The sequence below is a fragment of the Babylonia areolata genome, chromosome 23, assembly GCF_041734735.1.
Source record: "Babylonia areolata isolate BAREFJ2019XMU chromosome 23, ASM4173473v1, whole genome shotgun sequence".
NCBI lineage: Eukaryota > Metazoa > Mollusca > Gastropoda > Neogastropoda > Buccinidae > Babylonia > Babylonia areolata.
In genome coordinates, this window is record NC_134898.1 from 51,244,681 (window position 1) to 51,257,360 (window position 12,680).

The following is a 12,680-nucleotide window of genomic DNA, read 5'->3' on the forward strand; positions in this document are numbered from 1 at the left end:
TCAGTCTAAACACTATATAGATGTGGTGTAGCTTATGGATCAGTCTGAACACTATATCACTTCCTTTAGAAACTGAAACTATAACTTCATAGCTAGACAGTGTCCACCATCCTGCCAAGTTTGGTTTCTCAACCACCCATTGCAGTTACTGAGAAAACGCCAGTGGTTAATTATTCCATGGGAACACACACACACACACACACACACACACACACACACACACACACACAGCAAAACATGGTTGAAACATGTCACACATGATGTGTACACACATGAATAAAAAGTACCTGATATGTAAGGAAAATAATCTAAAGAGTCTGTTCTACAAAAGCTATCGCCTTCACCTGTTCAGTCCATTTTTCCATCTTGAGGCAAGCAGTAAGTGCAGTTTACATTAACCATACTCTACACCTTTATGTACCTATATGTACCAGCAAAAAATGATGTTTTCAGGTGATTTATTTCAATATTCCAACACTAAAATATGTAAATAATAATTCAAGAAACATTTTCGGTCGATTCCTAAATATACCAGCAACAAATCATGTTAATATTCCAACACTAGAATATGTAAATAATAATTCAAGAAACATTTTCAGCTGATTTCTGTTAAAATTCCAACACTATAATGTGAAAATAATAATTCAAGAAACATTCTCAGTTGGTTTCTGTTAATATTCCAACACTAAAATATGTAAATAATGATTTAAGAAACATTCTCGGTTGGTTTCTGTTAATATTCCAACACTAAAATATGTAAATAATAATTTAAGAAAGATTCCAACAAAAAACCTTTCATACCACACACGTGTACATTCCCCAATCCAATGACTGATGATCAAGATGACGCAGTGACAAACAAAGCTTAACATACATACCAGTGAACACATTCACAACAACAAATACTTACGTCAAAGCATTCTTGGCTCCATTGTTTTGCTGTTAAAACAGATTATTTAGAATTATAAATGACCAGATCATAAATACACAAACTTCTGTAAGCATGTATGCCAAAAACTAACACTCTCTGTCTTTGTCTATCTGTCTGTCTGTCTGTCTGTCTGTCTCTCTCCCTTTCTCTCTCAAATAAACAATTTATCATTTGAATATGAATCACAGCTGCCTCATATTCTCTCTAACAACAACAATAAGAATAGCAACAACAACTATAATAATACTGATGATTTTTTTTTCTTTAATTTTACAAATCTATATTCCACTGAATCTTAAAGACAAATCAAAATGCGTACACATCAGTTATTCATATGCATGCATATGCTCAAATTCAAAAAGAAAAAAACAACAGATAAAACTTACAAGTAAACAGAAAGCTGGAGAAACTGTTGACCGGGAATAGGGAGGGGGAAGGTGGGGATGCTACCTTGGAAAGAGGTAGTTTGATAGGCCAGACTTGTGCAGAGATTTGATGAAGCAAACAAGGGAGCTCATTCCAAGACTAAGAGCATGAGAATTTACAGAGTTCATGCCAGACAGGTTGAAAACAGAGTACCTGTGTGAGTGAAAACCAAAGTCTTCTGGCAGTTAATTTTCTGTAGGAAGTTGTGAAGGTTAAAGTGGTGACAGGGAATGAATGGGGCCTGCTGTCTTTGCTGATCCCTTGACACAGAAAATCAGTCTGTTGTTCCTGTGGCTTTAGAAAGGCTGTGGGACCTTTAACCCTTTAAGGAACTGCAAACTGACAATGCTCACTGCTCTGAAAAACGAGGTGACATCGCTCACGTGATGAAGAGACCAGTTTAGAGCCACTATAGTACTGACTTGTTGCCATGTTATGTCCAGTTAACCCATTCTACCCCCAAGCTACGTGCCTACTGCAACCCCCCTGGACCAGCACTACATGAGACCACGGCAGTAAAAAGTCGGGTTGTTCACTGGGATGGAGAAAACCCCTGGAGAACTGCTGATTTAAGCAGTCAAACAAAGCTTCATTTTCATGCTTCCAGAATCTGTAAATGGCTCAGTTTAGAATGCCAGCTGTAACAAGCAAGAATAAATGAAATCAGTATAGTGTATTGGTACGAGAATACTCGTACCAGGTCCTCAGGGAAAGTAATCATGGTACGAGTTAACTTGTACCTGGAGTAGAATGAGTTAAGCACAGTGAGCAATGGATTGACCACCACCTTTTTTTCACACAAAGCCAAAACGCTAGGCATGTTACCAGCACTTGGCCTGTCCACAGACTGAGTGGAGGTGGAGGAAGTGTGTGCTTGTAAGTGGGTTCAGTGTTGTGAACTCTGGGCAGGGTCTTGGGGTACCTTCATTCTACACTTCATTGCAAATTCGAGTCAGAGTGAGCAAGCCATTTGGCTACTGCCTGCACCAAGTCCAAAATGGCATAGCACATCAATCTGAAATAAACAAATACAACCTTTTTTATAACATGTTTTCAGTGAATAGATCTGTAAGAAAATTGAGTCATGACAAGTGCCCAGGGAACAGTTTGGTGATGAACTGCATGAAGACCATCAAACAGCTGGACCCACTACTTGTTCTGCAGGTTGGCAAGAAAGGGGAAGGGGATGTCAGACCCAAAGTAAACTGAGATATAAAGCTGGCCTTCAATCACTGGTCTATCAAACAAATTTAACCAGTAACAAATGTGAGGAAAATATATGAATACTACGTACTGTAGTGTTTGACCTGGTGTTAACTCCCTTTGCGGTAACGCCTGCATAAGACATCTTGGGACTTTCCTGTGCGGACCGCCACCCTTCGTTGCCTTTCCCTTGGTAAGAAGAAGCAGACGTTTCCCCATCTCTGTCTCCAGCACTTCCTCGCGCTCCATCCTCTTTTCTAGCTGCATCATTTTTCCTATCTTTCCCTGCCTTCTGCTGGTCTGGTTTGTCCGTTTCTTCGGGGCCAGATTTCTTCTCATCATGCGTTTTCGCTTTATCTGGTTTATCCGTTTCTTCGGGGCCAGATTTCTTCTCGTCATGCGTTTTCACTTTGTCTGGTTTGTCCGTTTCTTTGGGGCCAGATTTCTTCTCGTCATGCGTTTTCGCTTCGTCTGGTTTGTCCGTTTCTTTGGGGCCAGATTTCTTCTCGTCATGCGTTTTCGCTTCGTCTGGTTTTTCAGTTTCTTTGGGGCCAGATTTCCTCTCATCATGCGTTTTCGTTTTGTCTGGTTTTTTAGTTTCTTCGGGGCCAGATTTCTTCTCGTCATGCGTTTTCCCTTTGTCTGGTTTGTCCGTTTCTTTGGGGCCAGATTTCTTCTCGTCATGCATTTTCGCTTTGTCTGGTTTGTCCGTTTCTTTGGGGCCAGATTTCTTCTTGTCATGTTTTTTCGCTTTGTCTGGTTTGTCCGTTTCTTTGGGGCCAGATTTCTTCTTGTCATGTTTTTTCCCATCTTTCTTCTTTCCTTTTATCCCTGCACCGTCCTTAGTTTCTGATCCAGTTGCCTTGTCCGACTCTTTTTCAGGATGATCATCCTCTGACGATGTCTTGATCTTGCTGGACTTGTCCACATTCATTGGTTGTGCTGCATCTTCACCTCTGCAGGCTTTAGTACCAGCAGCAGATGATGTGCCTCCATACTTGCTTCCTGGTTGCAGGTCTTCAGAGTCCTTGTCTGGCCTGAGTGAGGAGGATGAAGTGTTGCCTCTACTGGTTTCATTGACAGTCATACGCTGCGCTTGTTTTTCCTCACACATGTTGCTGGATGCTGGATCCACATCGATGAATGACTTATCAGCAAACTCAGCAAAGAAGGTTTTCTTTGAACCTGCGCAAGAAATTTCACAATATGAAATTTCATCATGCTGTTCTTGTTTTTGCCCATTATATACATATATAGACAGAGAGAGAAAGAGAGAGACAGGGACAGACACAGAGATACAGAGAATGAGAGAGACACACACACACACAAACACAGAGAGAGAGACACCAAGAGAGAGAGATAACAGCCAATGAAAATCAGTATATGTCAAAATTTCTGTCTTTCATATTCTTATTATATTCCCTTTGAAGAAAGAACGTACAAACTGCAAATTTCAAGTAACACCAAATTTGTGGTGTGAGTCATGCATGCTCACACAAGGCTGCAAAGAAGATGTCAAGGAAAGACTTCTCACCTGTTTCTAAGTGTCCTGATCAAATCTGGCAGACAAGATACACTTTGCAGTTTGACACTGACCTCAGCTAATGGGAATTAACGTCAACCTATTCAAAGTTACATCTTTAACCTGTTTGGGTTTTTTTCATTTGAGACAGTCCACAAGCAGCAATGAAACAAAACTGCTGCACTTTCTTCAGTGAGAACACAAAACACAGTCACTGTTTGTCACAAGGTTTCAAAATCTTAATAATTCATAATTCATGTTTTTGCACTGATACTTGACGTTTATGCTCAGAAATCTTCAGAAACTGTCCTTGACAGCCACGTCTCTTTCGATGATCAGTTGATGTGAGTGGAAGGAAACCTACCGGGGACTGTTTCACCATGGGGGGGGTCATCAGAGGTCTCTTCACCCATGGTCCCTGACTGCGCTGGGTCAGTTTCATCGTCATCTTCATCGCCACCTTCCTCAGGGTGTCCTGGGGCTGCTGAATGAAGGAACAGTTTCAGTTTCAGTTTCTCAAGGAGGCATCACTGTGTTCGGAAAAATCCATATACGCTACACCACATCTGCTGGGCTGGTACCTGACAGCAGCATAACCCAACGCACTCTGTCAGGATATAAACACACGCATGTATGTTTGTGTACCACTCTGTGTCAGGATATAAACACACGCATGTATGTTTGTGTACCACTCTGTGTCAGGATATAAACACACGCATGTATGTCTGTGTACCACACTTTGTCAGAATATAAACACACGCATGTATGTTTGTGTACCACTCTGTGTCAGGATATAAACACACGCATGTATGTCTGTGTACCACACTTTGTCAGAATATAAACACACGCATGTATGTCTGTGTACCACTCTGTGTCAGGATATAAACACACGCATGTATGTTTGTGTACCACTCTGTGTCAGAATATAAACACACGCATGTATGTTTGTGTACCACTCTGTGTCAGGATATAAACACACGCATGTATGTTTGTGTACCACTCTGTGTCAGGATATAAACACACGCATGTATGTTTGTGTACCACTCTGTGTCAGGATATAAACACACGCATGTATGTTTGTGTACCACTCTGTGTCAGGATATAAACACACGCATGTATGTCTGTGTACCACTCTGTGTCAGGATATAAACACACGCATGTATGTTTGTGTACCACTCTGTGTCAGGATATAAACACATGCATGTATGTCTGTGTACCACTCTGTGTCAGGATATAAACACACGCATGTATGTTTGTGTACCACTCTGTGTCAGGATATAAACACACGCATGTATGTTTGTGTACCACTCTGTGTCAGGATATAAACACACGCATGTATGTTTGTGTACCACTCTGTGTCAGGATATAAACACACGCATGTATGTCTGTGTACCACTCTGTGTCAGGATATAAACACACGCATGTATGTTTGTGTACCACTCTGTGTCAGGATATAAACACATGCATGTATGTTTGTGTACCACTCTGTGTCAGGATATAAACACACGTACATGCATGTATGTCTGTGTACCAATCAGAGTGGATTTCTTTTTACATAATTTTCCCAGAGGACAACACATTTGTTGCCACTGGTTCTTTTTTAGTGCGCCAAGTGAGTGCTGCACACGGGACCTCTTGGTTTATCATCTCATCCAAATGACCAGACACTCAGTTTGATTTTCCAGTCAAACTTGGGAGAAAGGGCTCCCGCGAGCATGGGTATTGGAACCCAGACCTTCAGGGACACTGTTGAGGTGGATAAGTGTCTCAACCATTCTGCCACCTTGCTCTTTGAAGTGATTCAAGTGAACAGTTAGAGCACAGGACTTAGAACTAGTGAATTCAGGAAAATGTTACTACTACTATAGGATCCAACAGCAACTGAAACTCTACAAGGCTTTCAAAGGTAGTGGTGGAGCAGCGGCCTGGTGGTAATGCATCTGACTGGGTCCATGTGTCCACAGGTTCGAGTCCTGTAAGGGATTTTTACTCCCTCCCCCTACTAGACCTTGAGTGGCAGTCTGGGTGTTAGTCTTTTGGATCAAATAACAAACTAAGGTCCTGTATGCAGCATGCATATAGCACACTTAAAAGAATCTACAACAACAGACGGGTTGTCCCTAGCAACATCCTGTAGAAAATTCCACTTAGTCAAACAAATATACATACCTTAATGCAGACAGAACAAACAAAAAAACAATATATATATGTATGTATGTATGCATGTATGTATGTATGTATGTGGCCCTGTACTGCGGTAACACATTCTCCCCAGGGACAGCAGCCTGAATTTCACACAGAGAAATCTGTCATGACAAAAAGTAATACAATGCAGCACCTAAAAAGGTTATTAAAACAGAAAATTAACAAAAACCACCTGCAGATAAACAAATGAACATGGAGGTTGCAGCCCACAAGGGAGAAGAAATATAAGCGTGCATCGTTATAATTATCAATAAGAACACTGACAGAAGCTGGGGTGAGCTTCAATACACTCCTGATTATATGGGACATGTACCGATTTCTTTCAGGAGCATGTAATGACTTCTGTAACTATCTGCATTTCCACTGTTCTGCCATCTTAAGAGATGTTCAAAGTTTGTAGAACACTGGAGAAGCTGGACAGAACATCAAACATCTGATCACAAAAAAAGAATGATGTCATGTTATCACCTTATTAAAAGACAGTCTCCATCAAAAAAAGAATGATGTCATGTTATCACCTTATTAAAAGACAGTCTCCATTACTTTTTGTTTAAATCTTGCTTCTGCACTGGCTCAAATGTAACTGAAGGACTGGTCAATTTAGTTTTTACTTTCAGGAGTTAGGACACACACACACACACACACACACACACACACACACACACACCATTGTAATGGAATTATTTCACATGGACTGATCTCACATAATCTATTCAACATCAGACACATGATAATTCACATCATTTCAGTATCTGAACTGCTGCTGATGATGATAAAAACTTTTGCCTGTATTCTTCAATCTCCCTTCACTTACCAGACCCCTGCAAAGCCTGGGCACCAGGGGACCCTGCCTCCTCACCCCGGCTGGAATCGTCAGAACACACGACAGGTGCACGCATGTGTGCCACAGCCTGTCCACTGTGTGCGCTCTCTGGAGAGCAGTCTGCACCTCCAGTGGTGTCAGGCTCACGAGGGGTCAGTCCGCTCTCTGCCCTACTCTTGTCTGACAGCCAGGCAGCCTGACCTTCAGCTGACGGCAAAGCCTTGCCGGAGCCTCCTCTTCCTCCATCAGAGGCTCTGTTTCCAAGGTCTGTGCCTGTGCTGTCGTCAGAGGGGTGAGGTTCATTGTCGTCGTCAGAGGGGTGAGGGTCATCTTGGCCACCCTCATCCTGCTCAAAAGGGATGTGGCCTTGACTACCTGAAGGTGCTGGCTTGTTCGCATCTGGGTCTATGTCCTTGTGGACAATTTCAATGTTCCCGCCGCTTGCAGAAGCGGTCTTGCCTGTTGAGTCTACTTCTTTGGGGACAATGTCAATGTGCCTGCCACTAGCAGATGTGGTCTTCCCTGCTGGGACTATGTCTTTGTGGACAATGTCACTGTCTTTGCCACTAACAGACGCGGTCTTCCCTGCTGGGACTATGTCTTTGTGGACAATGTCACTGTCTTTGCCACTAACAGACGCGGTCTTCCCTGCTCCATTATCAACTTTAGTGCTGCAGTTTAGACAAAAAGTAGCAGTATCAGCAAGGACAAACCCACAGGGCTTGCCATCTTCAGTGGTCCCTGTGCATTTCCTCGGCTGTTTTTCTGACTGTTTTTGAGTAACTTTGGCCCCACAGTGGCAGCAGAATCTAGCATTTGCTGGAATTGCTTCATCGCATGATGAACAGGTGATGGTCTCCTCCTTTAATTTGTTTGGTGTGCCGCAGTCGGGGCAAAACTTGACATCAGACGATAACGGTCGCCCGCAGTTTTCCCCTTGGCACTTCATTCTGTAAAGTTAAACACACAAAAAAGTGTTCAATTAAACACACACACACACACACACACACACACGCACACACACACACACACACTTTCAACCTGCTGCATAGAAAACTTCAATTTCCTCAGTTTCCTATCATCCAAAAGATCCTAAAAACTTGTAAGCAACAAAAAAACAACAAAATTTTGAGTGATTGTGACTGCCACTCAAGAAATGCAATATTCTAAGCAGATAACAATACAAAAGGCTTTATATAAATCCTAAAAATATGACTATAAATTCAACACATATATGAATTTCACTATCATAAACAATGTGACAAAGATACATGCAGCTCTAGTAAAACAAAAACCAGATTATTCATCCCACTCACAAGCACACACACACACACACACACACACACACACAAAGGTGAATCATCAGTAAGATTATCATCTAAACCACAGCAAGCACTCAACAAAAAGCAGAAAGTTGAGACCTAAGAATGAAAATAGCAACAGTATCATTACACAGCTATTTTCAACTAAACACTCCTGCTGTGCTACACAATAGAAACATGGCTCAAACATGAACCTTCAAACTTTTAGATTTCAGTTCCAGCAGATTTCATTTCTGTCCCTTGACTGCTGCTGATGGGCATGCTTGTCGGTGAAGGGCTGTCACCTCACTGAGATGATACAGTGCTGACAGGTCAGGATGTCGGTGAAGGGCTGTCACCTCAATGAGATGATACAGCGCTTACAGGTCAGGATGTCGGTGAAGGGCTGTCACCTCAATGAGATGATACAGTGCTTACAGGTCAGGATGTCGGTGAAGGGCTGTCACCTCAATGAGATGATACAGTGCTTACAGGTCAGGTTGTCAGTGAAGGGCTGTCACCTCACTGAGATGATACAGTGCTTACAGGTCAGGATGTCAGTGAAGGGCTGTCACCTCACTGAGATGATACAGTGCTTACAGGTCAGGATGTCAGTGAAGGGCTGTCACCTCACTGAGATAAGACAGCGCTTAGAGGTCAGGATGTCAGTGAAGGGCTGTCACCTCACTGAGATGATACAGTGCTTACAGGTCAGGATGTCAGTGAAGGGCTGTCACCTCACTCAGATGATACAGTGCTTACAGGTCAGGATGTCAGTGAAGGGCTGTCACCTCACTCAGATGATACAGTGCTTACAGGTCAGGATGTCGGTGAAGGGCTGTCACCTCACTGAGATGATACAGTGCTTACAGGTCAGGATGTCAGTGAAGGGCTGTCACCTCACTGAGATGATACAGTGCTTACAGGTCAGTTTGTCAGTGAAGGGCTGTCACCTCACTGAGATGATACAGTGCTTACAGGTCAGGATGTCAGTGAAGGGCTGTCACCTCACTCAGATGATACAGTGCTTACAGGTCAGGATGTCAGCGAAGGGCTGTCACCTCACTCAGATGATACAAATATAAAAATCATTTGGTGGTGGTGGTGGTAGTGTTCTTGTTGTCAAACAAGAATGGCTGCAAGTATCTTGAAAGTCACAACTTGGCAATAAAGAAAACTTTAGACAGTAATTCAGTAAACAGAGTATGCAGTAAACTGACAACTGACTCATCACAACAAAACAACTGTTCAGAATATGATCTGATGAACAAAGCAGAAATACTCTGCACTGTTCACTGAACTGGTGTACACATGTATGTATCTCATACATTACACACACACACACACACACACACACACATATATATATATATATATATATATATATATATATATATATATATATATGTATGTATGTATGTATATATATGTCATGATTTCAGCCAGCTACCAAATAATCCAATAAAAACAAGAATGAAAAAAAAGGTTGTTTTTTTTCATTTCACAGTGTGCTGCTTCTCTGAAAAACACCACTGAACATCAAACCATAATTATAAAATTAATTCTTGTTACTGCTAACCTCATCTGGAAACCAGTTCAAGACCATGAGAAACATTAGTGTTTTATTGTTTGGTGTCCATTAGTCTCCCAGTACACATGACTCTCAGACCATGCAAAGGATTAAATGGGGTAGACCTCAAAGTACTAGCCATTTGCTAACCCAGGTCAAATGCCATGTAACCCAGAAACTGCACCACACTGGCTGAGGGCTACTTGCCACTATTTTGTTGATGCAGAGCCAGCATATGTTATACAAGTTTTATGTAACATCACATTATCAAATATCAACCCCAGTTGGAACTGAAACTCAAGAGGCAAAGTCTTTCATTTAAAAAGGTAAAGTTCATCTTCAAACCACCGGTTAAGTATAAGCAATTGGAATCTGCTAAGGACTATTTTGAACAGAGCAAACTCTTCATTTGAACTGTTCATAACAGAGTGATTCAGGTTCTTGATAAAAAAAAATATATAAAAAAATAATAATAATAAAATTAAAGTCCTTCTTCATGAAGGGCTGTCACCTCACTGAGATGATACAGTGCTTACAGGTCAGTTTGTCAGTGAAGGGCTGTCACCTTACTGAGATGATACAGTGCTTACAGGTCAGGATGTCAGTGAAGGGCTGTCACCTCACTGAGATGATACAGTGCTTACAGGTCAGTTTGTCAGTGAAGGGCTGTCACCTCACTGAGATGATACAGTGCTTACAGGTCAGTTTGTCAGTACAGGGCTGTCACCTCACTCAGATGATACAGTGCTTACAGGTCAGGATGTCAGTGAAGGGCTGTCACCTTACTGAGATGATACAGTGCTTACAGGTCAGGATGTCAGTGAAGGGCTGTCACCTCACTGAGATGATACAGTGCTTACAGGTCAGTTTGTCAGTGAAGGGCTGTCACCTCACTGATATGATACAGTGCTTACAGGTCAGTTTGTCAGTGAAGGGCTGTCACCTCACTCAGATGATACAGTGCTTACAGGTCAGTTTGTCAGTGAAGGGCTGTCACCTCACTGAGATAAGACAACACTTACAGGTCAGGATGTCAGTGAAGGGCTGTCACCTCACTGAGATGATACAGCGCTTACAGGTCAGTTTGTCAGTGAAGGGCTGTCACCTCACTGAGATGATACAGTGCTTACAGGTCAGTTTGTCAGTGAAGGGCTGTCACCTCACTCAGATGATACAGTGCTTACAGGTCAGGATGTCAGTGAAGGGCTGTCACCTCACTGAGATGATACAGCGCTTACAGGTCAGGATGTCAGTGAAGGGCTGTCACCTCACTGAGATGATACAGTGCTTACAGGTCAGTTTGTCAGTGAAGGGCTGTCACCTCACTGAGATGATACAGTGCTTACAGGTCAGTTTGTCAGTGAAGGGCTGTCACCTCACTGAGATGATACAGTGCTTACAGGTCAGTTTGTCAGTGAAGGGCTGTCACCTTACTGAGATGATACAGTGCTTACAGGTCAGGATGTCAGTGAAGGGCTGTCACCTCACTGAGATGATACAGTGCTTACAGGTCAGTTTGTCAGTGAAGGGCTGTCACCTCACTGAGATGATACAGTGCTTACAGGTCAGTTTGTCAGTACAGGGCTGTCACCTCACTCAGATGATACAGTGCTTACAGGTCAGGATGTCAGTGAAGGGCTGTCACCTTACTGAGATGATACAGTGCTTACAGGTCAGGATGTCAGTGAAGGGCTGTCACCTCACTGAGATGATACAGTGCTTACAGGTCAGTTTGTCAGTGAAGGGCTGTCACCTCACTGAGATGATACAGTGCTTACAGGTCAGTTTGTCAGTGAAGGGCTGTCACCTCACTCAGATGATACAGCACTTACAGGTCAGGTTGTCAGTGAAGGGCTGTCACCTCACTGAGATGATACAGCACTTACAGGTCAGGTTGTCAGTGAAGGGCTGTCACCTCACTGAGATGATACAGCACTTACAGGTCAGGATGTCAGTGAAGGGCTGTCACCTCACTGACATAAGACAGCACTTACAGGTCAGTTTGTCAGTGAAGGGCTGTCACCTCACTGACATAAGACAGCACTTACAGGTCAGTTTGTCAGTGAAGGGCTGTCACCTCACTGACATAAGACAGCACTTACAGGTCAGTTTGTCAGTGAAGGGCTGTCACCTCACTGAGATAAGACAGCGCTTACAGGTCAGTTTGTCAGTGAAGGGCTGTCACCTCACTGAGATGATACAATGCTTACAGGTCAGGATGTCAGTGAAGGGCTGTCACCTCACTGAGATGATAAAGCACTTACAGGTCAGGATGTCAGTGAAGGGCTGTCACCTCACTGACATAAGACAGCACTTACAGGTCAGGTTGTCAGTGAAGGGCTGTCACCTCACTGAGATGATACAGCGCTTACAGGTCAGGATGTCAGTGAAGGGCTGTCACCTCACTGAGATAAGACAGCGCTTACAGGTCAGGATGTCAGTGAAGGGCTGTCACCTCACTGAGATAAGACAGCACTTACAGGTCAGGATTTCAGTGAAGGGCTGTCACCTCACTGATATGATACAGCGCTTACAGGTCAGGATGTCAGTGAAGGGCTGTCACCTCACTGAGATAAGACAGCACTTACAGGTCAGGATGTCAGTGAAGGGCTGTTTACCTCACTGAGATAAGACAGCACTTACAGGTCTGTTTGTCAGTGAAGGGCTGTCACCTCACTGAGATGATACAGCACTTACAG

At 43.0% G+C, this 12,680-nt stretch overlaps 1 protein-coding gene across 1 annotated transcript in view; it reads right to left on the reverse strand.

Moving 5' to 3' along the window:
* The window catches only part of LOC143297710 (E3 ubiquitin-protein ligase rnf213-alpha-like), a 110,852-nt gene that overhangs the window by 87,041 nt on the left and 11,131 nt on the right, over nt 1–12,680 (reverse strand). The window contains exons 2-5 of the mRNA XM_076610132.1: nt 7,102–8,060; nt 4,447–4,566; nt 2,652–3,745; nt 911–939 (exon numbers count right to left, since the gene is read on the reverse strand). Of these exons, the coding sequence (XP_076466247.1) occupies nt 911–939; nt 2,652–3,745; nt 4,447–4,566; nt 7,102–8,060 (2,202 nt within the window). The remainder of the gene's footprint in view (nt 1–910; nt 940–2,651; nt 3,746–4,446; nt 4,567–7,101; nt 8,061–12,680) is intronic.